The following is a 27906-nucleotide window of genomic DNA, read 5'->3' as shown; positions in this document are numbered from 1 at the left end:
ATTTTAGTTTCTGCCTCTGGTGCTGGTATATATTTTGTAAAATAAATATACGTATATGTATATATATATTTTTTTAATCAGTGCCTTTTCTGTTGCCAGGCTCTGGCCCACAAGTGTCCCATCTTCACCCCTCCTCACCCTCCCATCCGACCCTGTTATGGCCCCGCCCTGTGACCTTAATCCCTCCAAAGCTGGGGGAAGAGACGGGGGCTGTGTGCAGATGGCTCTTCAATCTCGAAAGGAGGATGTCGGCATCTGAAGGCGGGAAAGGTGAGAGCAACCTTCCACCCCTACAGACCCTTGGAGCAAGCCTGGGCTCTGCTCTATCCTCTGCCCCTCTGACCCACCCACTGCCCACCAGGATCCTACCCCTGGAGAGCCTTTTGGGGACTGGAATCATATTACCCTGTTCCCATCCCAGACAGCCCCAACACAGCCCACAGCCTTAGATCCCAATTTGAAACCCAGCCCCAAACCTGGCCCTGATCTCTATCCTAGCACCCACCCCAACTTCAACTCCAATGTCAGCCCCAAGCTTAATCCTAACACAAACTTTACCAACCAGAGGGCAATCCACTGTTAGAGTCCAAATCCCAACATGGATACAGACCTTACCATGAGCTCTAAAGTCACCTAAACTCAACCCCAACCCCTGGATATCAGCACTGTTGGTGAATGGGTCTCTGACTTTCCAGAAAGAGCACAGACCCATTTTTAAGGATCAGAGAGAAAGACAGAATGCATACTTGATGGTGGTAATAAGTCGTGAAGGTTTAGAGTCAGAGACTCCCTGGGTTTAACTCCCAATTCAGCCGCTTCTTCAAATAACTTAACCTCTCTTTTTGCATCAATTTCTCCACCTGAAAAATGGGAATAATACTATGTGTCAGACATTCTTCTGAATGCTGAACTCATTTAATCCTCACAACAACCCTATGTTGTAGGTACTCTTATTGTCATCTCATTATACAAATAAGAAAATTGAGGCTCAGAGAGATTACATAATTTGCTCAAGGCCACAGAAAGCTACCAAGTGGTAGAATCAGGATTTAAATTCAAATAGCTTTTTTCCTCCAAAGCTGATGGTATCTTAACCAGGCCAACCCACTGCCCCTTAGAGGCTGAAATAAGGTCGTGGGAATTGGGAATGGATTTAGCTGAAAACCCCAATGTAAAACTCAGATCCCACCTGAACTCAAACTCAACTTTAACACTAACCTTGATGCTGATTCAAATCCCAACTCATTCAATTGTCTAGGCCTAACCCTAAATCATATTTCAAGCACACTTTACTCCCACCTGAATTTAAACCCAACCCAAAATCTACCACTCAAGTTTAACCCTAAATTTGCTTCCAGCTATAAACTCAGTCCTATCCCATGCAAATTTAAGCTCCCCACCCCCTGCAAATCTAACACAAACTCTGCTTCAGTTAGAAATATAATCTCACCCTCACTCACCTATAAACTTGCACTTTACCCTCAGTCAATTCTAATACCAACTCATCCCCAAATCCTTAACTCAGGTACCCTCAGTTCAGTTCAGTTCAGTTTAATCGCTCAGTCGTGTCCGACTCTCTGCGACCCCATGAATCACAGCACACCAGGCCTCCCTGTCCACCACCAACTCCCAGGTACCCTCAACTCCCCCTAATTTTACATGCTTTTCTCTCCTTCCCTCAGATAGAAGAATAGCATCAGGTAGGAGGCAACCAATACCTTGTCCTCACCCTGACTTGGTTTCTTCACACAGACACCACCCCAGAGCCCGGTCCAGCCAATGGGACAGGCCCTGGGCCCGAATGGGGGCTGTGCCCTGGGCCCCCAGCATCAGATGGTGAAATCAGCGGGGCATCGGGCCTAGAGACCCCTAAGCGAAAGACTCAGCACAGTAAGCACAAGACAGTGGCAGTAGCCAGTGCCCAGCGGTCACCCCGGGCACTCTTCTGCCTCACCCTGGCAAACCCCCTGCGGCGGTCCTGCATCAGCATTGTGGAATGGAAGCATCCTTGAAGGCCAGGGGCAGGGCTCAGGGGTGAAGGTCATCAGGGTACCAAGAGTCAAGGATCAAGCCAGGGCTGGAATGAAAGAGGGCTGAGATCACCAGGGATCAAGGGTTAAGACTGAATTCAAAGGAGAGTTGAGAAAGGTGAAGGTCTGGAGGAGGGAGTGGTGTCAAGAGTCAAAGACTAAATCGCAGCCAGACTTGAGGATGCTAAGGTTTCCCGGGGAGTCAGAGTCAAGGCCTTGGTCAGAGCAGGGGCCGGGAATGTCAAGGTTGGTCATCTTCGGGTCGAGTCAGCACTGGGTGGGGAGGGCCCCAAGGGAATGTCATATTCTGAGGCCACTCTGCCTGGGTCCTTAACTGTGTCCACCTGAGGCCCTTCGACATCCTCATCTTGCTGACCATCTTTGCCAATTGCGTGGCCCTGGGAGTCTACATCCCCTTCCCAGAGGACGACTCCAACACTGCCAACCACAACCTGGTGAGGCTTGCCCTCCCCGCCTCCAGCTAGATACAGCTCCAGCAGAACCACACTTCAAGCCTTCCAGCCAGGCCCCGCCCCTGCTGACCCAGATGACCCTCTCCTGCCCAGCCCCACCCTCTGTCCTGCTTTGCTGGCCTCCCCCTGAAGTGAAAGTTGCTCAGTTGTGTTGGATTCTTTGCAATCCCATGGACTGTAGCCCGCCAGGCTCCTCTGTCCATGTAATTCTCCAGGCCAGAATACTGGAGTGGGTAGCTGTTCCCTTCTCCAGGGGTTCTTCCCAATCCAGGGATCGAACTCAGGTCTCCCACATTGCAGGCGGATTCTTTATCTTCTGAGCCACCAGGGAAGACCCGCCTCCCCCTACCCCCTATCAAACAAACCCCACTCCCAAATAACTTCCCAATCTCCCGCCTCGCCCCCGGCTCTGCCCCCAGGAGCAGGTGGAATACGTATTTTTGGTGATTTTCACTGTGGAGACGGTGCTCAAGATCGTGGCCTATGGGCTGGTGCTTCACCCCAGCGCCTACATCCGCAACGGCTGGAACCTGCTCGACTTCATCATTGTCGTGGTCGGGTGCGCATCTGCAGGGGACACACCCCACCCTAGTTCAACTTCCCACCACAGACCTGTTAAATTCGGGGCTCAGGGAAGTGACTGCTTCAGACTGCCCCCATTTGGCAGCCAGAATCAGGAATATTAACATATTTAAACCTATTTGCATTTCCAGTTACAGGGATTTGTACTTCTCAGAGGAGAAGGAAAAGAAGGGAAGGGGGGATCCCAAGGCCTGACCCCATACTTCCTTTTCCCATGCTCCCCCATCAGGCTGTTCAGCGTGCTGCTGGAGCAGGGTCCCGGACGCCCAGGGGACACCCCGCATATGGGAGGGAAGCCAGGGGGCTTCGATGTGAAGGCATTGCGGGCATTTCGGGTGCTGCGGCCACTGAGGCTGGTGTCTGGGGTCCCAAGTGAGTGGCACATCCCCCAGGCTTGGAGGTGATGGACGGGAGTGGGAGGGGTGGGGGCCTGAGCTGACCCCGCCCCTACTTTGACCACCCCTCGCTCCCTACAGGCCTGCACATAGTGCTTAATTCCATCATGAAGGCTCTGGTGCCACTGTTGCATATCGCACTTCTTGTGCTCTTTGTCATCATCATTTACGCCATCATCGGACTGGAGCTGTTCCTCGGACGCATGCACAAAACATGCTACTTCCTGGGATCTGGTCAGCAAGCCCACCTGTCCTGGGACAGGACTTGCCCCCTCCATTGGCTCCTAAGCCCCACCCTGTTCCCAAGGAAACACACTCAAATACACGAGATTCTGCTCCCCGGTTCAGGCTCTGCCACCAGATCAACAAGCCCTACCCCAATATATTTGGGCTTCCCAGTGGTGCTAGTGGTAAAGAACCCACCTGCTAATGCAGGACACATAAGAGACGGGTTCAGTCCCTGGGTTGGGAAGATCCCCTGGAGGAGGAAATGGCAATGCACTCCAGTAATCTTGCCTGGAGAACCCCATGGACAGAGGGGCCTGGCGGGCTATAGTCCATGAAGCCACTTAGCACACACACACAGCACACCCCATGTATTCAAGACTCTACCCTTAATCTCAGACCTTTCTGTGACCCCATGGACTGTAGCCCACCAGGCTCCTCTGTCCTTGGGATTTCCCAGGCAAGAATACTGGAGTGGGTTTCCATTTCCTTCTCCAGTGGATCTTCCAAACCAGGGATCCAACCGATGTTTACCGCATCTCCTGCATTAGCATTCTTTACCACTGAGCCACCAGAGAAGTGAAGACTCCTAGGCAGGCCTTTTTTATCCAGACCCAAACCCAAGGCTTGCCCCCACCCTTCTTTCAAATGACCCTCTGAAATTCACAAGACTCTGCTCCTAGGCTCATGGCTCACTGTTACTCACAAGACTCTGCCTCAAAATTTACAGTCCCACTCCCCAGATCTCTGTGGTTGGGCTTCACAGCTTCCCAGCGGTTCAGAGTCCTGACCCAGCAGTCAGAGGCTAAGGGTTGTCTATTTTTTAAATTTCGTATATTTATTTATGGCTGTACTGGGTCTTTATTGCAGTGTGCAGGCTTCTCTTGTTGTGGCTCAAAGGCTCTAGAGTGTGGACTTCAGTAGTTGTAGTTCATGGGCTCAGTAGTTGTGGTTCTCAGTCTCTAGAGCACAGGCTCAATAGTTGCTCTGAAGTTTGTGGGATCTTTCTGGACCAGGGATCAAACCCTGGTCTCCTGCATTGGCAGGCATATTCTTTATCACTGAGCCACCAGGGAAGCCCTAAGGGTTGTCTGATTTAGAAAAATCTAGAACCCTGAGGCAAACTTCCCAGGTAGGCGGGCTTCCAAGGTGCCCATGACTGTGGCTGGGTGCACTTCGGATTCCAGAGCTCCAGTGTTCCCACAGACATAGAGGCGGAGGAGGACCCGTCACCCTGTGCGTCCTCAGGATCAGGGCGTGCTTGCACACTGAACCAGACGGAGTGCCGTGGGCGCTGGGCAGGGCCCAACGGAGGCATCACCAACTTTGACAACTTTTTCTTCGCCATGCTGACAGTCTTCCAGTGCATCACCATGGAAGGCTGGACCGACGTCCTCTACTGGGTGAGATGGAATGACAGACACTCAGTGCAGAAGCTGAACCTGCCTTTCCTCCCCGAGCTCAGGCAGGAGGGTCTGCATACACTGAGAGATGCATGTCCTCCTCCCTCCCTAGATGCAGGATGCCATGGGGTATGAGCTGCCCTGGGTGTATTTCGTGAGTCTCGTCATCTTTGGATCCTTCTTCGTCCTCAACCTTGTACTTGGTGTCCTGAGTGGGTGAGGAGCCTAGACACTTACCCAACCCCTCAGCCCCTGTCCCTTTTCTTTGTTCCTAGCAAACTTCTAGGCATCCTTCAAAACCCATCTAAAATACCCCTTCATTCATTCAGTCAACACTGAGCATCTACTGTGTGTGAGGCACTCTTTTAGGAATGGAACAAAAGACAAAAGTCTCTGCCTTATTGGATATTACATACATACATACACACATATGTGTTTTGTCTCATATGAACTATGTACTATGGAAAGAAAGGAATGGGGAGATATTGTAATTACAAACAAGGACAAGCAGGGACAGGCCTCCCTGAGAAGGTGTTATCTGAGTAAAAATGGGAAAGATACTGAGCCATGTGAATATCTGAGGAAAGAGTGTTCCAAGCAAAGTCTCCAAAGCTAAAATGTTCCTAGAATATTCAAAGAACAGCAAGGAGGTCAGTGTGGCTGGGATAGTGATGGCAGGGGGCCCAGGGTGGTTCCTCTGTCTAGCCCTCTATTCTCCTTCCTCAGGGAGTTCTCCAAAGAGAGGGAGAAGGCAAAAGCACGAGGGGATTTCCAGAAGCTTCGGGAGAAGCAGCAGCTGGAGGAGGACCTCCAGGGCTACCTGGACTGGATCACACAGGCGGAGGAGCTGGACGGGGAGGACCCCTCAGCTGCTGGCAAATTTGGTTCCGTGGCTGAAGAGGGCCTGGGCGGCCACCGTAGGCAATCTCAACCCAGCCCACTCCCTGCCTCACGCATCCCTCAGATGTGGGCTGCCCTCCGATCTAGCCCCAGCCCTCAGCAACTCTAGGCCCAGCTTCTGGTTATGGTCTATGACACAGAACCCAGGCTCAGATACCCTTCCCAGACTGTACCCAGAACAAAGACTCCAAATAACACCCCTCACCCCAGAGCCCTAACCTCACTCTAGACCCTGTTCCCCAAATGCCCTCCCTGTGCTTACAGGGCCACAACTGGCAGAGCTGACCAATAGGAGACGAGGACGTCTGCGCTGGTTCAGTCACTCCACCCACTCCACCAGCAGCCATGGTGAGGATCCAACCAGGTTGAGGAGGGGGTGGGATGAGTAGGCAGAGGGGAAGGCCAAGAGCAGAACCCTGGCATCTTCATGTGCTGACTTCTTCTCCCACCCTGCCCACAGCCAGCCTCCCAGCCAGTGACACCGGTTCAATGGCAGAGACCCAAGGAGACGAGGAAGAGGAAGAGGGCACTCTAGCCAGCTGTACACGCTGCCTGTGAGGCCCCCAGAACCTTGACCCCTGACCCAGCCCAGAACCCGGAACAGATCCTGGCCCCAGTCCTGACTTAAGCCTCCAACTTCCTAGCCCTGACCTCCAACCCCTGCTGGTGAGTGCCCCTCAGCCCCCAATGATGCCTACCTCCCATCTTCCCCTTTTCCAGAAATAAGATCATGAAAACCAGCGTTTGGTGAGTTGGGAAAGCTGTGTGACTCCCAGACCCTATGACTTTGTGAACCCCACCTCCAAGCCCCCCATGACCAACAGGCTCCCCTACCTGAGCCCCCAGGACAGGTTCAGGTAAGTGATCTCTGTCAGTGGGCTCCCTGTCCCCACAGCCGCTGTCTCCGCCGAGCCAACCGGGGCCTTCGGGCGCGCTGCCGGAGGGCTGTGAAGTCCAATGCCTGCTACTGGGCTGTGTTGCTGCTTGTCTTCCTCAACACTCTGACAATCGCCTCGGAGCACCATGGGCAGCCCTTCTGGCTCACCCAGATCCAGGGTGCACCCTCCCAGCCTGCCAGCCTTCTCCCCAGCCCCTAATTCCTTCCACCCCAGAAGCTCAGATGCAGGATCTCTTGGGTGCCCCAGATCCCCAGATACGGCCCTCCCACCCAAGTAAATGCAGAAAGCCTGTCCCGTCCTACCTTGCAGCTTACACTTATGTAGTGCTTGCTGTGTATGTCAGGCTCTGTTCTCGGCGGTTTACATGCACTCACTCAATTTCTCTTCACTACAACTTTATCTGAATTAAGTACTAAGGCACAGAGGCCTAGCACCAAGGTCCTGAAGAGTTAAATGACTAACCCCAGGATTCAGCTACTGAGTGGCAAACCCAGGCAGCCTGGCTCTAGAGTTCAGGCTCTTAACACCCCACTGTCTGGACAAGTTAAACTCTCTGTGCCTCAATTTCCCCATCTACAAAATGGAGGTAGTGATAGTATCCACTTCATGGGATGCTAAAAGCAAAAATGAAACTATTAGTTGCTCAGTTCTGTCTGATTCTTTGAGACCCCATGAACTGTAGCTTGCCAGGCTCCTCTGTCCATGGAATTCTCCAGACAAGAATAGTGGAGTGGGTAGCCATTCCCCATCTTCCCAACCCAAGGATTGAGCCCACGTCTTGTGCATTGCAGACAGATTCTTTACCATCTGAGCCACCAGGGATGGCGGGGAGGATTAAATGAGTTAAAGTGAAAAATGCTTAGAACGTTGCCTGACCCACATGGAGTTAATACTGTATAAGTGTTATTAATAGCCCTTACTATTATTCATTTTAATCACAGCCCCAACCTGAATACTGAGCAAACTTCTAACCCCAGCCCTCAAACCGGCCCCAGTCCCAGCTAAACTCTAGGCTCTAAGTCTACCCATGAATCAGAGTTTTTCTGTATTCACAGAGGCTAACCCAGGCCCACACCCCAGGTCTGCCCTTGCCCCGGCTCCAAAACTCTCAAAAACTCATGCACCCTGACCTACAAACTCACCCTATCCTCAATCCTAACCACATCACCAGCTTGTGCCTGGTCCGATACCAGCTGCCCCAGATCGCTCCATGGCCCCTACCTCCCCACATGTCACCACAAAACCTGGCTAGCCCACTCACCCCTGCCTCTCTCTCCACAGAGTATGCCAACAAAGTGTTGCTCTGTCTATTCACGGTGGAGATGCTTCTCAAGTTGTATGGTCTGGGGCCCTCTGTCTACGTGTCCTCCTTCTTCAACCGCTTTGACTGCTTCGTGGTCTGTGGGGGCATCCTGGAGACTACCCTGGTGGAGGTGGGTGCCATGCAGCCCCTGGGCATCTCGGTACTCCGCTGTGTGCGCCTCCTCAGGATCTTTAAGGTCACCAGGTATGTGGGGGGTGAGGGGTAGAGGGGGGTGTGTTTGTATGTGGCGAAGGGTGAAGACTGAGACCCCAAACACAGCTGCAACAGCCACCACCCAAGCTCCAATGATGACTATATTTGCATCACCATTCATTTATCAAATATCCATTGAGTGCCTACTGCATACAAGGTGTCCTTCCAGGCCCTAGGGAAACACCAGGAATCAAAGCAGACAATAGCTCCTGCCTTCCTAGAGATTAAAGTCAGTTGGGGAGGGTGTCTACTCCACTTCCCTCCCCTTCCTCAGCCTCAACTTCAGCTAGAATATGATTCTCAACCCCATCTCTAAATTCAACCCTGTACTCATCACCAACCCAAACCCCATCCCTCACCCCCAACCATAACACTATCTCTAACTCCAACCACCAGCCACTCATCATCCACAAGGTCATTTACAGCCCCAATATCCAAGCCCAAGCCTAGCCGCACCTCCAACCTCATTTCTAACTTCCAGATACATCCCCATCACTAACCACAACCCCCACATCCCAAACTCATAACCATTAGCCTATCTCCAACTGCAAACTCGTCCCCAGTCCCAGCCCTAATCTCATCCCCATCCATCCGCTCCTCTATCCCAACCCTCAACCACAACCTTATCCCCAATTCAGTCATCTACAACTCCAAATATTCCCTAAGCCCATCCCCAGCTACCATCCCTTACCCCAACCCCAGTCCCAGGCCCAACCTGAAACCCAATTCTAGCTTCACCAACTTCCATATACCCACCACACTAATCTCATCTTCCCTAACGCCACCCTAACCTCAAAAAACCCCTTCCCCTTCCTTATTATTCTCACCTCACTCTAACTCCAAAATCACATCCAACATTGACATCAAAGTTCACCTTAACCCAGTCCGCCCCAGTACATCCCAAGCTGAAGCCCTGCCCTGGCTCCTGACTCACCACTGGACATGTCAACCCTTCTCCCTCCATCTCTGCTGCAGGCACTGGGCATCTCTGAGCAATTTAGTGGCGTCTCTGCTCAATTCAATGAAATCCATTGCATCCTTGCTGCTTCTCCTCTTCCTCTTTATCATCATCTTCTCCCTGCTTGGCATGCAGCTGTTTGGGGGCAAGTTCAACTTTGACCAGACCCACACCAAGCGAAGCACCTTTGACACCTTTCCCCAGGCCCTCCTCACTGTCTTTCAGGTGGGACCTGGAGATCATGGGATGGGTGGGCAAGTGGGGAGGGACCCAACGTTGGGGAGAGGGTCCCAAGGACTTCATGGTGACTTCCCACCCCTAGATACTGACGGGTGAGGACTGGAATGTGGTCATGTATGATGGTATCATGGCCTATGGCGGCCCCTTCTTCCCAGGGATGCTGGTGTGCGTGTATTTCATCATCCTCTTCATCTGCGGCAATTGTATCCTCAGAGCCTTGGGAGGCTGGGTCATGGCAGGGTTGGGGGAGGATGATGAGGACCTGGGCACTCTGTAGGCAGTCTGCTTCTCCATCCTCTCTAGCCTGAGCTCACCCCAGACATCCTATTGAATGTGTTTCTTGCCATCGCTGTGGACAACCTGGCCAGTGGAGACGCAGGCACTGACAAAGATAAGGGCAGGTGAGGTCTGACTCTGCCTCCAAGACACTCTTTCCCTGGAATCCCTGACTGGGACCCTCATACACACATCCCATACCACCAAAGATGCCTTGGTCTCCCTGTAAATCTCTATCTGCAGATCCAACTTGCCAGTCCTCATTCATTTGGCATGCATTTACTGAGCACCTACTTTTAACCTGGTGGCTCAGGGCTTCCCTGGTGGCTCAGATGGTAAAGAATCTTCCTGCAACGCAGGAGACTCATTGTTACCCAGTTCAATCCCTGGGTAAGGAAGGTCCCCTGGAGAAGGGAATGGGGAGGAATACCCACTCCCGTATTCTTGCCTGGGGAAATCCCATAGAGGAGCCTGGCAGGCTATAGTCTATGGGGTCCCAAAGAGTCGAACACAACTGAGTGACTAATACATACGTGCACACTTTTTGCCAGGCCCTGTTCTATATGCTAAGGAGACAGCAGTGGTCAAAGTAAACAGAGTTCTTGCTTTCATGGAGCTGACATTCTAGCTGGGAAAGGCAAGCAAAACACAAACAAATGAATATATAATAATATAATTTAATTAAATATATGTTTACAATATGTAATGAAGGAAAAGAAAGCAGAATAAGAGAATAGAGAGATATGATGCTTGCTGTTTTGGTTAGAGTAATCAAGGAAGGTGACTATTGAACAGAGGCCTGAAAGAAGTAGGGGAGTGAGCCCTGCCGATATCTGGAGTAAGAGTGTTCAAGGCAAGGCGACAGCAAATGCAGAGGTCTTGAGGTGATAATATTCTTAGCACATTTTAAAAACACCATGGAGGGGTTTCCCTGGTGATCCAGGGATTAGACCCCATGCTTCCACCGCAGAGGGGCAGGGGGCACGAGTTCAGTCCTTAGTCAGAGAACTAAGATGCCACATGCTGCTGGGAGTGGCAAAAAAAAAAAAACAAAACAATACCATGGAGACACCATGGATGCCATGGAGTGGCATGAACAAGGAGAGTGATAGGGCATGAGCTCAAATAGGGGGAAATAGAGAAGCCAGATCAAGGGTATCCTGGGCCATGGTGAGGACTTTCTGTTTTGCTCTGAGTAAGGGAGGAGCCATGGGAGGGGTGTGAGCAAAGGAGGAATGTCCCAGACTTAGAACTTAATAGGATCTCTTCTGCTGCTGTGAGAATAGACCAAGGAGATGAGAAAGGAAGCAGGGAGGTTCTATGGGACCTAAGAAAGGTCTGTTCTGACTACAGTGACCCCCTCCTCCACCAGCCTTGCCTATGTGCTTCAATCTTTAACAGTCACCGCCCACCCCACCCCCCATATTTCTTTGCCCAGGGAGAAGATCACTGAGGAAACTCCACAGGAGAATGGAGCACTGGTGAGTTAAAAGCCTGGGCACTGTCTACACCTCCCACTACCACCAGTATCTGTCTGTGTGCGTGTCTTTAACCCCCATCCTCTGCCTATTCATTCCTTCTTTATTGCATCCCTTCTGTGCCTCCCCCGTGTCCATCCTCTGGTGAATCCCCCATCATCGATGACCCCCATCTTCCTGTCCCCAGGTGTCTGGTGGGGAGAATGAGGAAGAGGAATCTGCAAAAAATGAAGGAGCAGGCAAGTGGGCAGGGTCAGGTGGAAGAGGCGTGGGACCTTGGGGAAACCACCCAGGCAGACCTTGTGACCCCTGAGACCCTCTTCTCTGGGGAGCAGCCTTCTCTGAGATGGTCTTGAAAAAAATGGACTTGGTGTGTGGCCAGGAAGTTTCAAGACACTGAGATTAAAGATGTACTTAGTCGCTCAGTCGTGTCCAACTCTTTGCGACCCCATGGACTGCAGCCCGCCAAGCTCCTCTTTCCATGAAGATTCTCCAGGCAAGAATACTGGAGTGGGTTGCCATGCCCTCCTCCAGGGGATCTTCCCAACCCAGGGATCAAACCCAGGTCTCCCACATTGCAGACGGATTCTTTACTGACTGAACCATCAGGGAAGCCCAAGAAGAGAAACCAATATTTTGCTTTATTACAGAACATCTCAGAGCCTTTATTATAAAATAGTGTGTAAATGCCTGAAGAGGGGCTTCCCCAGTGGTTCTGATGGTAGAGAATCTAACTGTAGTGCGGGAGACCTAGATTCAATCCCTGGGTACAGAAGATCTCCTGAAGAAGGGAATGGCAACCTGCACCAGTATTCTTGGCTGGGAAATCCCATGGGCAGAAGAGCCTGGTGGGCTACAGTCCCGAAAATGGCGATGTTCACTCAGCACACATTTACTGAGCCCCTACTGTGTCCCAGGGCTTCCCTTGTGGCTCAGCTGGTAAAGAATCTGCCTGCAATGTAGGAGACCTGGGTTCAATCCTGTGTTCTAAGTGCTGAGGACACAGAAGTAAACAAAATGAGCTGAAATCCCTTCTCTGAGGAGCTGCCATTCTAGCAGGGAGATGAGAATTTTACCATGGGAAAGCACTGTTCTAGGTGCTCTACATACATCTTCTAAATTCATTCTCTCTCTTTTGATATTCTTCTGGTGCCAGGCATGGAGGAAGAGGAGGAGGAGGAAGAAGAGGAGGAAGAGGAAGAGGGGGCTGGGCATGTGGAGCTCCTGCAAGAAGTTGTACCCAAGGAGAAGGTGGTACCCATCCCTGAGGGCAGCGCTTTCTTCTGCCTCAGCCAAACCAACCAGTGAGTGCTGCGAATGTGCAGGTGGTGGGGGCTGGGGTGGGGGGGCAAAGGAGGGGAGGGAAACAGGAGGGCCTGGGATAGGGAGAGAGGGAGGACCAGGGAGCAGCCAAGGCTCAGGTGGGGTGCACAGCCTGATGCAACAGGGCCCAGGCTGTCTCTCTTGGGCTCCCTCAGTCACTTCTGTGGTCCTGGGTTCTGACCACGGCCATTTCTCCACTCCCCAGGCTGAGGAAGGCCTGCCACACCCTCATCCACCATCACATCTTCACCAATCTCATCCTGGTGTTTATCATCCTCAGCAGCGTGTCCCTGGCCGCTGAGGATCCCATCCGAGCCCACTCCTTCCGCAACCACGTGAGCCTTGGGCTGGGGGCTCAAGGGGACACTCCCGGGACTGTCCTACTGGATACAAGCTATGGCCAGGGTGCAGACAGGGACAAGACCCCCTAGTTAGGCAGAGAGAGACGAGAAATAATGGTAGGTGCGGCAGTACTAGCCTTTATTACGTGTGCAACACCCTTGGGGAAGCGCCGGGGAGGTGATCAGTATTTGGAAGAGGAGGAAGCTGTACTCAGAGGCTGAGCAGACCAAGGGTGCCCATGAAGCTGGGTAGCAGGAGAGGAGGCTAGATCCGAAGCCTTGTCTCTCTGATGGCCAAGGTTTTTGCCTTGTAGAGAAGTCTTTGATGGTGATGAGAGAGGGGAAGGAGAGGGAGGGAAGGAAGAAAAAGAGTGAGGAAGAGAGGGAAGGAAGGAAGAGGAACAGCAAAACCTACAGAGAGGGACACACAGCTAGGAGCCCCCTCAGCCATGACTTGGTGCCCCCATCTTTCTCGCCCCCCCAGATTCTGGGGTACTTCGATTATGCCTTCACCTCCATTTTCACTGTGGAGATTCTACTAAAGGTATGAATGGGCCTCTGAAGTTCATGGGGTCACAAAGAGTCAGCGAACATGACTCGGCAACTGAGCAACAGTTGATATGCCCCCATCATGCCCCCAGTTGCCCCAATCTACTCCCCACCCACCCTTGTAGCCCACCACTCCTGTTTCCATCCCCAACTGTCCTCCCTATCTCCAGATCTGTGGTCTAACTAGCCTTATATCCCCCTACTCCCAAGATGACAGTGTTTGGGGCTTTCCTGCACCGCGGCTCCTTCTGCCGTAGCTGGTTCAATCTGCTGGATCTGCTAGTGGTCAGCGTGTCCCTCATCTCCTTTGGTATCCAGTGAGTGACACCTTGCCCACTCCATCCCTCCAAGAGCCAAGGCCAGGCCCCGGCCATGGTCTGAGGACTGCCCTCTCCTCAGCTCCAGCGCCATCTCAGTGGTGAAGATTCTGCGTGTGCTCCGAGTACTGCGGCCCCTTCGAGCCATCAACAGGGCCAAAGGACTCAAGGTATCCACATCCCACCCAAATTCATGGGACCCAGACTCTGTCCCACCCCTGGGGCCAAAGATCATGGTCAGAGTGGCCATTTGCAGTAATGCCTGACCCTCGTAGTTCAGTCGGTAAAGAATCTGCCTTCAATTCAGGGACTCAGGTTCATTTCCTGGGTGGGGAAGATATCCTGGAGAAGGAAATGGCAACCCATTCCAGTATTCTTGTCTGGATAATCCCATGGACAGAGGAGCCTGGCAGGCTACAGTCCATGGGGTCACAAGAGCCAGACACGACTTAGCGACTACAACCACAATCTGACCACATAGCCTGGACCTGATGTTGTAACCACCCATCCCTGAACACTGGGCACAGTTACAAGTAACTGTCCATTCCTTACCAAAGGCCACATTTCTATGACCCAAGTTTCTGATGTGCGGACTCATACCCATCTGGCAAACACTTATTTCCAGTTGGTGCCCACATGTCCTTCACCCAAGACCGCATGTTCTCAACCCAAGTCCCTGAGCTCCACACATACCAAGAGTTTGTGCCCCCTGGCTGTCATGGCCTGTGGTGTCCATGAGCCATATTTGTGGGTGCCTGCAGCACGTGGTGCAATGTGTGTTCGTGGCCATCCGGACCATCGGAAATATCATGATCGTGACCACGCTCCTGCAGTTCATGTTCGCCTGCATTGGTGTGCAGCTCTTCAAGGTGAGAGGAAACACTGGAAAGGCTCAGATGTGAGTCAGGGTGGGAAGGGGGGGATGAAGGGTGGATCTGTTTGACAAATATCATCCCTGCAGGGGAAATTCTACAGTTGCACTGATGAGGCCAAACACACACCCCAAGAATGCAAGTGAGTGCCCAAATCCTGCCCTCCATGCAGCCCAGGACCCCTCCGAGTCCAAAGAGGTCCCTGGATCTTACCCAGGCCTCTGAAACCCCTAGATCTTCCTCCAAAGAACTGTAGAGACCCCTAGAGTTTTAAAAATATTTATTTGGCTGGGCTTCCCGATAGCTCAGTGGATAAAGAAGCCACGTGCCAATGCAGGAGACACAGGAGATGCTGGTTCGTTTCCTGGGTTGGGAAGATCCCCTGGAGGAGGGCATGGCAACCCACTCCAGTATTCTTGCCTGGAGAATCCCATGGACAGAGGAGCCTAGCGGGCTACAGTCCATGGGGTCACAAAGAGTTGGACTTGACTGAGCGACTACACACACACACACACACACACATTTATTTGGCTAAGTCGGGTCCTAGTTGCAGCACACAGATCTTTGTTGCATCACGCAGGATCTTCTGCTGCAGCTGCAGTGCACAAACTCTCTTGTTATGGCACATAGGCTCAATAGTTATAGCCCATTGGCTCCAGAGCACATGGGCTTAGTTGCTCTGTGGCATGTGGGATCTTAGTTTCCCAACCAGAAATCAAATCCACATCCCCTGCATCGCAAAGCAGATTCTTAACCATTGGACCACAAGGTAAGTGCCACCCCCAGATTTTATAAAGGCCCCCAAGACCCCAGAATTCCTCAAGGCCCTGATATACCCTGAGAATTCTAAGAACTGCAAAGACTCTCAGAACTCACTAATCCTTAAGATACCCCCAGTAACTGCCCCAAACCCCTCTTCACATTCCCCACAGTTACCTCCACTCCACTCCAACCCCCCCAGCAATTCCCAAACACCCACCACTGCCACCACCAAGTCCCCAGCTTCCACCTTCAGTCTCCTATAGAGGGTAGTTGATGTTTAGCCACTAAGCCATGTCTGACTCTTTTGCACCACCATGACACTAGCCTGTCAGGCTCCTCTGTCCATGGGGTTTCCCAGGCAAGAATACTGGAGTGGGTCCCCCTACTTCAGGGGATCTTCCCAATCCAGGGATCAAATCTGCATCTCCTACGTCTCCTGCATCGCAGGCAAATTCTTCACCACTAGGGCACCTGGGAAGCCTGTAGAGGGTAGTAGTTAACTGAAATTAGACATTCCTGCTTCAAATTCATCTCATGAGACTTGAGTATGTTTCTTAACCTCAATGAGTCCCATTTTCCTTAACTGAAAAATGAGGATCAAAAGAGTATGGATTTCACAAGGTTGTTGTGAAGAATAAATGAGTTACTACATGGAGCGTGTACTACAATGTAAAAGTAGTACATGTAAAGCCTGGCACAAAGCCTGGCATATACTTAGTGCTGATAAATGTTGGTTATTATCAGTATTGCTTTTTCCTGGATGACAATGATGATGATAATAATGGTGATGATAGCTAACGTATATGGTCCCAACAATGCACCAGACACTGTTCTCACTGATTGACAAAATTAATCCTTGTAACAAGCCAAGAAATATGTTCTGTCATTATCCTTATTCATAAATGGGGAAAACTGAAGCACAGAGAGGCTAACTGCCCAAGGTCACCCAGTCAGTAAATGGAAGTTCAGGATTTGAACCCAGGCTATTCACCCCCACCACTATGCCCTGCTGCCTCCATGCTGGAGACACCAGTCACCTTCCCATAGCTCCCCACCCCTCCTCACCCATCCAGCATGTCTGCAACATCCACAGGGGCTCCTTCCTGGTCTACCCCGATGGAGATGTGTCAAGGCCTCTGGTCCGGGAGCGGCTCTGGGTCAACAGTGATTTCAACTTTGACAATGTCCTTTCAGCCATGATGGCCCTGTTCACTGTCTCCACCTTCGAAGGCTGGCCTGCGTGAGGGACGGGCCCTAGGGATGGGCAGGGGACTGGGCGAGAGTCTCTAGTGGACTGGCTTGGGATATTCTGGGGATGAGTGGAAGGGTATCTTGAGATGTGATGAAGGTCTCTGGAGAATGGATAGAGTTTTCTGGGGACTGGTGGGTGTATCAGATGACTAAGTGGGGATCTCCTAGAAGTTGGTTGAGGGTGCTTTGGGGACCTGGGTGAGGGGGCTTCTAGGAATTGAGTAGACGTCTCTGAGGCACTAGGTGGAAGTCTAGAGAGGACTGGAAACAATTTAGAGGGTACCTGGGTAGGGGTCTGGGGGACTGGGTGGAGGTCTTGGAGGAGATGGAGCTGGAGATTCAGTGGTTTCCAGATACCTGCACAAGTCTTCAGGGGTATTAGTCAAAGATGTTTGGGGGAGATGGAACAAGGAATTCAAGCTGATGGGACAGAGGACTTAGAGGTCTTTGGGGGCTTGTGGGGGAGTTCTGGGGAGCTGCATAGGGACCCCAAGATGACTGGAAGAGAATTGGGCATCTGTGGGAACTTAAGGGATTTGAGGGTCTCAGAGAGCCTGATTGGGGAATTTTCTGGAGGGTTGGATGGGGATCTCTGGGTCTCTGGAGGGCTGGGCTTTGGGAGTCTTTGATGACCTGATATGGAGGTCTCAGGTGATTAGGTTGGGGGGGTGGATATTTGAGAAGGATATTCTGGGGTATCTAAGGTGTCTATGGGTAGGTTGGAGGAGTCTGGGATATCCCCCCACTTGCCCCCACTGGCTCCCCAGGCTGCTATACAAGGCCATTGATGCAAACGCAGAGGACAAGGGCCCCATCTACAATTACCACGTGGAGATCTCAGTGTTCTTCATTGTCTACATCATCATCATTGCATTCTTCATGATGAACATCTTTGTGGGCTTTGTCATCATCACCTTCCGAGCCCAGGGCGAGCAGGAGTACCAAGACTGTGAGCTGGATAAGAACCAGGTGACCTCTAACCCCTGATTCACCAACTCCCCTCCCCAACTCCTTGCCTTGGGACACCACCGCTCACTCATGCTTTGCACCCATATGCAGCGCCAGTGTGTAGAATACGCCCTCAAGGCCCAACCACTCCGTCGCTATATCCCCAAGAACCCACATCAGTATCGTGTGTGGGCCACTGTGAACTCTGCTGCCTTCGAGTATCTCATGTTCCTGCTCATCCTGCTCAACACAGTTGCTCTAGCCATGCAGGTCTGAACTCCCCACCCTGACCCCCACCAGACACCTGACCCTATTCTGTCCATACAAATCCTTGAGAACCATCAGAAATGCTTTAGGCTGCAAGTAAACAAAACCCCCAACTGAGAGAAACTTAAGCTTTGAAGATATGTGTCACATTTTTTTCAAATTACAGACCTATTCACCCTAATTTCAGGAATGTGAGAATGTGAAAAAATATGGCAGATGGCAAATATAAGTTGCCATTGACTGTGAAATGCACCCAAATTTCAGAGATTCTAAAATGTGAAAAGATGTATATCCTGGAATCAATAAAATGTGAGTTAGCTCACATAGCAAGCAGAGGTAGGCTATTTGCTTATTGCCCACCAGGGACCCAGGCTCTTTCTGTTCCACTATTCTCAGCAAATTGGTTTTCATTCTCATGATTGTTGCTTCATGGTCACAAAATGGCTGCCATAGCTCCAGGCATCAAAACCACATTCAAAGCAGGAAAAAGGAAGGAAGGTTGCAGTAAAGGACTTTCCTCATTAGTTGTTTAGTCTCTGAGTCATGTTCAATTCTTTGTGACCCCATGGACTGTAGCCTGCCAGGCTCCTCTGTCCATGGGATTTTTCCAGACAAGAATACTGGAGTGGGTTGCCATTTCCTTCTTTGATCCTTTTATTGGAAATCAAAAATATTCTTCACAGAAGCTGTCCAAGCAGCAGCAAGCTTATGTTTCAGTCTCATTAGTCAGAACTAGCTGCAAGGAAAGCTAAGAAATCAAGAGCTGGGCTTTCCAATATCCATAATGGGAAGTGGACAGTGTGAGAGTTTTGGCCAACTCATCATGCTTCCACATCCCCAGACTCACCTCAGTCCAAGCCAGAAAATATTTGACTGTTATGGGAGTTTTCTGCCTCATGCTATATCCCCACATCTGATTTTCTCCCACAGCACTATGAGCAGACTGCTCCCTTCAACTATGCCATGGACATCCTCAACATGGTCTTCACTGGCCTCTTCACTGTCGAGATGGTGCTCAAAATCATTGCCTTCAAACCCAAGGTATCCCCCTCCCAGACCTAATCCATTCCTTAGGGTAGAGCTCATTGCATACCTCTCAGGGGGTACTTCCCTCATAGCTCAGCCGGTAAAGAATCTGCCTGCAACGCAGAAGATCTGGGTTTGATTCCTGGGTTGGGAAGATCCCCTGGAGAAGGAAATGGCAATCCACTCCAGTATTCTTGCCTGGAAAATCCCATGGACAGAGGAGCCTGGTGGACTACAGTCCCTGGGGTCACAAGAGTTGGACACAACTTAGCAACTAAATCACCACCACCAGGGGGCAGCAACCAATGAGTCATGAGACTAAGGAGGAAGAGGGATCTAGATGCAGCCCTATCATGGCCCAACCCAGGCCCTGCCTCCCCAATGTCCCCAACCACTGCTAGCCCCATACCCTAGCTTGCTAGCTCTGAGAAGACAGGACACTGCTTTCCTCTTGTCTACAGCATTACTTTACTGATGCCTGGAACACATTTGATGCTCTTATTGTGGTGGGCAGCGTAGTGGACATTGCCGTCACTGAAGTCAACGTGAGGACTGGCCTCTCTACTAACCCACTCTACTCCTACCAACCTTCTCTCACCTCAATCCCAGGGCTTTCTCTCATGGGGAGGTGGTTCCCACTCACATCCTACTCACTCCCAGAGACTCAGAACTCCTTCCTCTAGCACTATCTCTCTGAGTCTGTGTTGGGTTCAGCCAAAGCCCTCTTCTCCCAGCCCTCCCCCCTCCCATTTATTTGCAAGTTATGTCCTGTCTCCAGCAGCTCCTAAAATAACTCTCTTGTTTTTACCATTATTTTCTTCATTGCCTCTACATCCCCCTCCGTTGGCCCCATCATCTCCACCAACTCCTGCTTTGACTGCATCATCTCTTCTGATTCCTTTATTGGCTCCATTTCCTCCACCAATACCATCGTCTCTGACACTGGGTCTTTCACGGCTCTGTTATCACCACTGATTGCACCGTTGGCTCCATCATCATCTTCATTGGGTACTGCGTGGTCCTCCGTTGACAATGCTGCTGGATCCATATCTCCATCACTGGCTTCTCCATTGGATCTTCCATCGGATCTCTCATGTCCATGAAACCACTGGCTCCACCGTTTCCTCCATTGGCTGCAATATCTCTCCTCCATCACCTTCTGTACCTTCTCCCTTCCCTTTCACCCTTATTACCAACTTTTCCTTCAACCATCCTGATCCATCACTTCATAACCTTCCTCATCATCCCTGGATAATAACTCTGCCATCTTCTATCCCTCATATCTGCTCCATCATTTCTCCTCTTGTTCACTGGCCCTGTGATCTCATCACCTCTGTTTCGGTAATATCTCCATCCAGAATGGTGGCCACCTGGGCGAGGTAAACCCCCACCTCACAGCAGGGACTCTCTACCTTTCTCTTCACCTACCATCCTTTCCTTTCTGCCTGAAAGTCCTTAGAAATGTTCCCTAACCACTCTGGGGCCTGGGTTCTGAGGGATTTGATGGCTTCGGGAGGTCAAAGTATGAGACTGGGAGGTGGCTGAAGCAAATGTGAACTGAGCATACTCACCACACACTCAATCCCAGAGCTCTGAGGACAGTTCCCGCATTTCGATCACCTTCTTTCGCCTCTTCCGAGTCATGAGATTGGTCAAGCTTCTTAGTAAGGGTGAGGGGATTCGCACATTACTTTGGACATTCATCAAGTCTTTTCAGGTAACTCCCCCACTGCTTTGTCCACTCCTCATCCCTACCTCACACCTCTCAGCTTGTCCTTTTACCATTCCCAGAACTACCCCTTCCAGCATGTCATACCCATCAGCAGCTTACTATTTCCAGTTTTCTGTCTTCTGTGGGCTTCCAATTCCCAACGTGTCTTGGCCTCACACACCTTACTCTATTGTACTTAATACTGTGTTGTAGGCACCTTGGGGATGGACCACATCTCTCATATGTCCCAGGCTTGAGGGAGCAGTGCATTCTGGGGCTTACAGTTCTCTGCCTGGACCTGAGTATCTATCGTCCTCTCTCCCCCACAGGCCTTACCCTATGTGGCTCTTCTCATTGCAATGATATTCTTCATTTATGCAGTCATTGGGATGCAGGTACGTGGAAACACTAGGGAGCATCCCTCAGGCACTCTTCTGTTGACAGGGGTTAGACAGGAATGAGCCCAAAGTGGGGGTATAAAGACAGACAAGCCGCATAACCCTGAGTCAGTCCACACATCTGTGTAATGGGGTCAGCAGTGCCTGCTTGTCAGCATGGTGAGGATCCTTCAGGTATTAGGTGTTGTGAAATGGGTGGGATCCTGTAAAGAGCACAGAGTCACCCCTCTGACACAGCCCTTGTGTGCCCACAGATGTTCGGCAAGGTGGCTCTTCAGGATGGCACACAGATCAACCGAAACAACAACTTCCAGACCTTTCCACAGGCTGTACTGCTTTTGTTCAGGTGACACAAACACCCCTTCCCTGCTGCTTTGATCTCCAGCATGCTTTTGGGGGGTGGCCACATAGCCTCTCTGGGCCCCAGACTGCCTGAGTTATGGAAATAACAGGGCAGCATGGGACTCCACGGGGTGTCCTTGGTGGCTCAGATGGTAAAGAATCTGCCGGCAATGCAGAAGACCCAGATTCGATCCCTGGGTTGGGAAGATCTCCTGCAGAAGGAAATGGCTACCCGCTCCAGTATTCTTACCTGGAGAATCCCATGGACAGAGGAGCCTGGCAGGCTACAGTCCATGGGTTTGCAAAGAGTCACACATGACTGAGCAACTAACACTAATGCTGGTGCTGTGAGACTCCATATTCCTGAAGACCTTTTCTGGTTGTGTTCTAAAGAATCTTTTAGAATAGTCTACCCTCAGCCATCCTTTTCCTGGCTGCAAGACATATACCTTTCATAGACCTTGCATCTATAAAATGAAAACATGACTGTCATCAACATAGCCACACCAGCTTTTAAAATATTGAAATGCTATCTTTACCAGATGTTGCGCCTGGCAAGAAGTAGGTCATCTCCTTACCCCTCTGGCCCCTACAGCCCCTTGTCATGATGTCACAGCCTCCCCTCCAAGATGGCATCCCTGTGTGACCCCCCCAGGTGTGCTACTGGTGAGGCATGGCAGGAGATAATGCTTGCCAGCCTTCCCGGAAGCCGGTGTGACCCTGAGTCTGACTTCGGCCCTGGTGAGGAGTTTAGCTGTGGTAGCAATTTTGCCATCGCCTATTTTATCAGCTTCTTCATGCTCTGTGCATTCCTGGTAAGGACCATTTCCCCACCACTATTACCACTGTCTCAGGGGCTGGCTCTGAGGAAGTCTGGGGATGAGGTGGGGAGCCCAGATCTTCAGAGCAGATGAAAGGGCTGGCCTGACAAGATCAAACCAAGGACTCCTGAGTCAGTGACCATATAAGCTTACCTCAGCCTCCCACCAAACCCACATACCCTGCTCTGCCCTTCACCTAACTTCTCCTACTCACTGGCCCACAGATCATAAATCTCTTTGTGGCTGTGATCATGGACAACTTTGATTATCTAACCAGAGATTGGTCCATCCTGGGCCCCCATCACCTCGATGAATTCAAGAGGATTTGGTCTGAATATGACCCTGGGGCCAAGTATGCCCTCTAACCCCATACCTGGGATCCCAGAGGACAGTGTACTGCCCCACACAGTCCTCCAACCCCAGAACCACTCACCTGTGCTTCCCATTACCCAGGCAGTAGATGCTGCAAGGTTCCCACTGCTGCTGTCCTCTGCCTCTTCCTCTCCCAACTCTTCCCTGGCAGGCAATGGGGTGTTGGTGCCGGGAGGGAGTGATGAGCTGGTAGGCCCTTGAGTAAGGACTAGAGGGGTTATCTCCAACCCAGTAGTGCTTCCTATCCACCCCTACCTTGCCCAGAGGCCGCATCAAGCACCTGGATGTGGTTGCCCTGCTGAGACGCATCCAGCCCCCCCTGGGATTCGGGAAGCTGTGCCCGCACCGAGTGGCCTGCAAGGTCTGTGCACCTGCCCACCATTGCCTCGGAGAGGATTGTCCACCATATGACCGGGGTGGCCAAGGACCCTGCCTTGGGTGGGGAAGGGGTGTTTGGTGGCATCCTCAAAGGCTTCTGCCCTTGAGCATCACATGCCTGCATCCCTGGCATTTGCCCAAAGTGGCTTCCATATCCCTGCTGTGCACAGAGACTTGTGGCGATGAACATGCCCCTCAACTCAGATGGGACAGTGACATTCAATGCCACACTCTTTGCCCTGGTCCGGACATCCCTGAAGATCAAGACAGAAGGTGTGTGGGGAAGAGGGGGAGGGGCAGGAGGGAGAGGGTTCCTGGGGAAGGTGCCAGGAGCAAACTAATTGGAGAATGGGCCCCACTCCTAGCTCTGAACCTCAAAATAGGTGAGTTTGTCTTCTCCAAGTCTGTTTTCCCACCTGTCCAACCAGAGCAGTGTGTGGCTGCAGTAGAAGCTTGTGACGCCCCCTCCAACAGTGAGGGAGCAGCTGTGAAGTGTTCTTCCCATTGGCTTATGCCCATATCCTCTCCCGATGCAGGGAACCTGGAGCAAGCCAATCAGGAGCTGCGGATTGTCATCAAAAAGATCTGGAAGCGGATGAAGCAGAAGCTGCTAGATGAGGTCATCCCGCCCGCTGACGGTGAGCTGGCTCCACCCCAATTTCTTAAGCCCGCCTCTGAATGTCGAGGATTTGCTCACTACCACCAAACCATCCCTGGCTACAGATGGAGGGTTGCAGGGAAAGAGTCCAAGCCTTGGTGGGAGAAGCGGGGAGAGCAGAGGACTTCTGTGTGACCTTGCTTCTTCTCCCTTGCTCCCAGAGGAAGAAGTTACCGTGGGCAAATTCTACGCCACATTTCTGATCCAGGACTATTTTCGCAAATTCCGGCGGAGGAAAGAAAAGGGGCTACTAGGCACTGAGGCGCCCCCAAGCACCTCCTCTGCCCTTCAGGTCTTGAGAGCAGGGGCTGAGCTGGGTGGGGATATGTGGAAGCATTGTAGCTGAGGCTGACTGCCTTCCTGATCTCACGGAAGCCATGTCACAGATGAAGAAACTGAGGCCCCAGGACCCATAGAGGGTCAGGGGTGGCTGTGGGGCTCCTTTCCCACGCCACACTCGTACCCAAGGGCAGGGAAGTTTAGACCCTGAGCTGCCTGCTTCCCTACTCTTCTACCCCCACAGGCTGGCCTGAGGAGCCTGCAAGACTTGGGTCCAGAGATGCGGCAGGCCCTCACTTGTGACACAGAGGAAGAGGAAGGGGAAGAGGGGCAGGAGGGAGAGGAGGAGGAACACGAGGACCTGGAAACGTACACAGTAAGGACAATAAGCTTTCACTCCCCCAGACACTCTTGAGCGTAAAATATTGGGTTGGCCAAAAAGTTCGTTTGGGTTTTTCAGTACCCTGTTATGGAAAAACCTGAACGAACTTTTTGGCCAACTGCATCATCGACTCAATGGACATGAGTTTGAGTAAACTCTGGGAGTTGGTGATGGACAGGGAGGCCTGGTGTGCTGCAATCCATGGGGTCACAAAGAGTCGGACATGACTGAGTGACTGAACTGAACTGAACTGAATACTCCCTCAACCCTTTGAGTGACTTCCATACTGCCTCTGGGAGGAAGCCCCCCAGAGAAGACACCCTACAGTAGACAAACGTTTATTTGGTACCTACCACCCACTGTTGGGCTGGGGGCAAGACTCAGTTTCAGCCCCCGGGGTAGTTCCTGGATACACACTATTTGACCAAGTGACTTGGTTATAACCTGGATGCAATCCTCAATCCTGTGATTTCCATAGGCCCTAATGGGCTCCCAGCCCACATCTCGCCGGAGCTCTGTGATTTCTGTGTCTCTGCCTGTTGGAGACAAACCTCCGGATTCACTTTCCCCTGGACCCAGTGATGACGATGGGGGGGCTCCCAACTCCAGACAGTCCAATGTTCCCCAGTCTGGGTCCCATGCCCACAGGTATGGCCAAAGCTCTGTGGGAGGCTTGTGAGGGAAGACAGGGACTAGGCACTATATGGGGACTTCAGGGCGCAGAGGTGGTTAGTATAAGAGGGCCTTCAAATGGAAATGTGGGGAGAATTGGAGGGGATTCAAGAGCTCTGGTGGGAACAGAGGGTAATAAGAGATTCATATGAGAGAGGCAATAGAGGTTTAATATACAAAAACACATGATGTGGAGCAAAATGGGTTTAAGTTCAAATCCTGGCTCTGCCATTTGCTAAGTGACCTTGAGCTAGTCACTTAGTTTCTTGGTCCTCAATTTCCTCACTTGTGAATGAGGAGTGATGGTAGCACTTACCTCATGGGAATGATGGATGAAATGAGGTCACACCTAGCTTTTACAGCCTCCCTCTCACCACCTCCCCAACACACCCCCAGTTCTTGTGTTGAAGCTCTCTCTTCAACAGGCCAAAGAGAGAGCCTGCTTTGATTTTTTGGAAACTTCGGGTGCTTCCAATGAGACAGACAACTGTTAAAGAAAGCCTGTGTTTGCCTTAAAATGATGACATGTTAACTATGTTTTGTGAATTTTCTCAATTAGGAAAAAATTAAAAGTCCAGTGTTTCTGTAGAAGGTAGGGCATGGAATGAGAGGGAATCAGGGGCTCAGGACCACATTGAGAGGATCTGGTCTGCCTAACTTGCCTCACTTTCGCCAGGAGAAGCTCTGGGGTTCTCATTTTCACCATTCCAGAAGAAGGAAGTTCTCAGACCAAGGCAACCAAAGGGCAAGAGAAGCAGGATGAGCAAGAGGAAGTCCTGAGCCAGCACTCTGGCCACGACACGTAGGATGAGCCCATGAGCCCATGTGTGGGAGGAATGGTAACCCACTGCACATGCCCAGGCCTGAGCTCACCCCAGCCATTCCTCATGAACAGGCTCTCCTACCTAGATGAACAGGCAGGGACTCCCCCACGCCCCATCCTTTTGCCGTCTCACAGACCCCAGAGATACGTGGATGGCCACCAAGCACCACGCCGCCGTCTGTTGCCCCCAACACCTGCAGGTGAGAGTGGACATGGGCCTGGGCCCCCTCCCTGGGCCATCAGGGCAGAGGGCTGGGGAGGCACTGACATTCCTCTTTGCCCATGGTGCCCCCCACACTCCCAGGTCGGAAGCCATCCTTCACCATCCAGTGTCTGCGGCGCCAGGGCAGCTGTGAAGATTTACCCATCCCAGGCACCTATCATCGTGGACGCAACTCAGGGCCCAGTAGGGCACAGGTGAGGTGGGGGAGGGAGGCTGAGGTCTGGAGGGGCGGGGGCAGCCGAGGCTGAATTTATCAAATACACTACATATTAGGTTCTTCTGAAGAAGGGGGCACATGTGAATTCACACAATCCTCACTGTGCCTATAAGGTGGGTACTATTAGCCTCAGTTTACAGATGAAGAGACTGAGGCCCAGAGAGGCTTACCCAAGATCACATAGCTAGTAGGTGGCAAACCCAGGCCTCTGTGCTCTTAAATAAACTCAAGTCTGATTTATACCCTTTAAGTTTGACCTCAGTTGTGGTTTGGGATAAGAGGTAGGCACGGGAGTGATTCCTAGATCTTCATACCCCATCCATCCATCACTATGCCCCTGATGTTCATTCTGGTCCAGGGTTCCTGGGCAACCCCTCCTCAACGGGGCCGACTCTTATATGCCCCACTGCTATTGGTGGAGGAGGGTGCAGCAGGGGAGGGATACCTCGGCAAATCCAGCAGTCCACTGCGCACCTTCACCTGTCTGCATGTGCCTGGAACCCACTCGGACCCCAGCCATGGCAAAAGGGGCAGTGCTGACAGCCTGGTGGAAGCTGTGAGTCCCAAAGGGGAGGGGGCAGGAGGGACGGGAGAGAAGGGGAGGAGGTGGGAGCTTGGGAAGGAGGGGAAAGGGGTCCCCAGTCTCTGTGTTGTGCATGTAGCTCTCTCTTTGCTCTGCAACTTCTGCTCAGCAAGATGTGTGCCCCACTGTCCCCCACAGACATCCCCGTGTGCCTTCATGGGTTCATCACTAATTCACAGCAGCCCTTCTGTGCATACTGCCTTGTTTCCATGCTGCACCCACTGTCAACACAGATCCCATCTGTGCCCCCAGGTGCTCATCTCTGAGGGCCTGGGCCTCTTTGCTCGAGACCCACGCTTCGTGGCCCTGGCCAAGCAGGAGATTGCAGATGCATGTCGCCTGACCCTGGACGAGATGGACAGTGCTGCCAGTGACCTGCTGGCACAGGGGACCAGCTCACTGTATAGTGACGAAGAGTCCATCCTCTCCCGTTTTGATGAGGAGGACCTAGGAGATGAGATGGCCTGCGTCCATGCCCTCTGAAGTCCTGCCCTTCCCCCACTGCTCAATAAACTTCTCTCCCTCCCTTCCTCAGAAAGAGACAGCCGTGGACCACACTCCTGGATTTTGGTGTCTTTGCACTGGAGGCCTGGGGCTGCCCAGCAGCTCCCATCTATCCATCCCCTGTATCAGGCCTGAGCCACTGCCCACACATGGGTATTTCCAGAAACCAGGACAACCAGGCCTGATTATTCAGCGTCAGGGAAGGAGGGAGGAGGAGGAGGAAGAGACAGCAGCCAAAAAAAGCTGGAGACAAAGTGGAGGTGCTGGGGGAGGGAGGGTACTAGACAGATGGAGGGAAGTGGAGAGAGAGAGAGGATATGTGGGGGTTTGGATGAGGGGTGGGGGAAAGTCAGAGATTCCACAAGGGGTCAGGCAGATCAGACTGAGGCAGGACAGATGGGTGGAAAGATACAGAAACCTCTAGGCGAGGCCTGCCAGTAGTCAGGCCTGGAGATTAGAATTAGCCTGGCATGTGATGTGTCTTAGGCAGAGGGGCTCTCTGACAGTGTCAG

General features: G+C 51.8%; 1 protein-coding gene across 1 annotated transcript; it reads left to right on the top strand.

The window, feature by feature from the left end:
- The first annotated feature begins 245 nt into the window (after positions 1-245).
- On the top strand, positions 246-27373 carry CACNA1F (calcium voltage-gated channel subunit alpha1 F). Its single transcript, XM_052663297.1, has 48 exons — positions 246-270; positions 1753-2002; positions 2380-2485; positions 2923-3062; positions 3315-3457; positions 3562-3714; positions 4912-5108; positions 5221-5324; positions 5835-6025; positions 6273-6356; positions 6469-6562; positions 6729-6755; positions 6904-7064; positions 8189-8414; positions 9399-9606; positions 9704-9824; positions 9941-10022; positions 11336-11378; positions 11563-11614; positions 12532-12679; positions 12904-13033; positions 13524-13583; positions 13799-13905; positions 13988-14075; positions 14667-14774; positions 14867-14919; positions 16633-16779; positions 17558-17759; positions 17850-18008; positions 18936-19046; positions 19493-19576; positions 20390-20410; positions 20620-20748; positions 21072-21137; positions 21395-21486; positions 22138-22297; positions 22528-22655; positions 22940-23036; positions 23224-23326; positions 23590-23691; positions 23873-24003; positions 24235-24366; positions 24851-25020; positions 25721-25828; positions 25940-26067; positions 26172-26284; positions 26666-26863; positions 27143-27373. The coding sequence occupies exons 1-48, from the start codon at positions 246-248 to the stop codon at positions 27371-27373; spliced, it is 5913 nt and encodes a 1970-aa protein (XP_052519257.1).
- The last annotated feature ends 533 nt before the right edge of the window (positions 27374-27906 follow it).

Source organism: Budorcas taxicolor, chromosome X (genome assembly GCF_023091745.1).
Source record: "Budorcas taxicolor isolate Tak-1 chromosome X, Takin1.1, whole genome shotgun sequence".
In the NCBI taxonomy this organism is placed as follows: domain Eukaryota; kingdom Metazoa; phylum Chordata; class Mammalia; order Artiodactyla; family Bovidae; genus Budorcas; species Budorcas taxicolor.
Note: the sequence above shows the minus strand (reverse complement) of the source record. Positions and strands in the feature narration are given on the sequence as shown.

Excerpts from the sequence above, each read along its gene's own strand:
- CACNA1F (XM_052663297.1), top strand. The coding sequence starts at position 246 with ATGTCGGCATCTGAAGGCGGGAAAG. Across the intron at positions 6,756-6,903 it reads ATCATGAAAACCAGCGTTTG|CCGCTGTCTCCGCCGAGCCA; the intron begins GTGAGTTGGGAA and ends CTGTCCCCACAG. Across the intron at positions 7,065-8,188 it reads CTGGCTCACCCAGATCCAGG|AGTATGCCAACAAAGTGTTG; the intron begins GTGCACCCTCCC and ends CTCTCTCCACAG.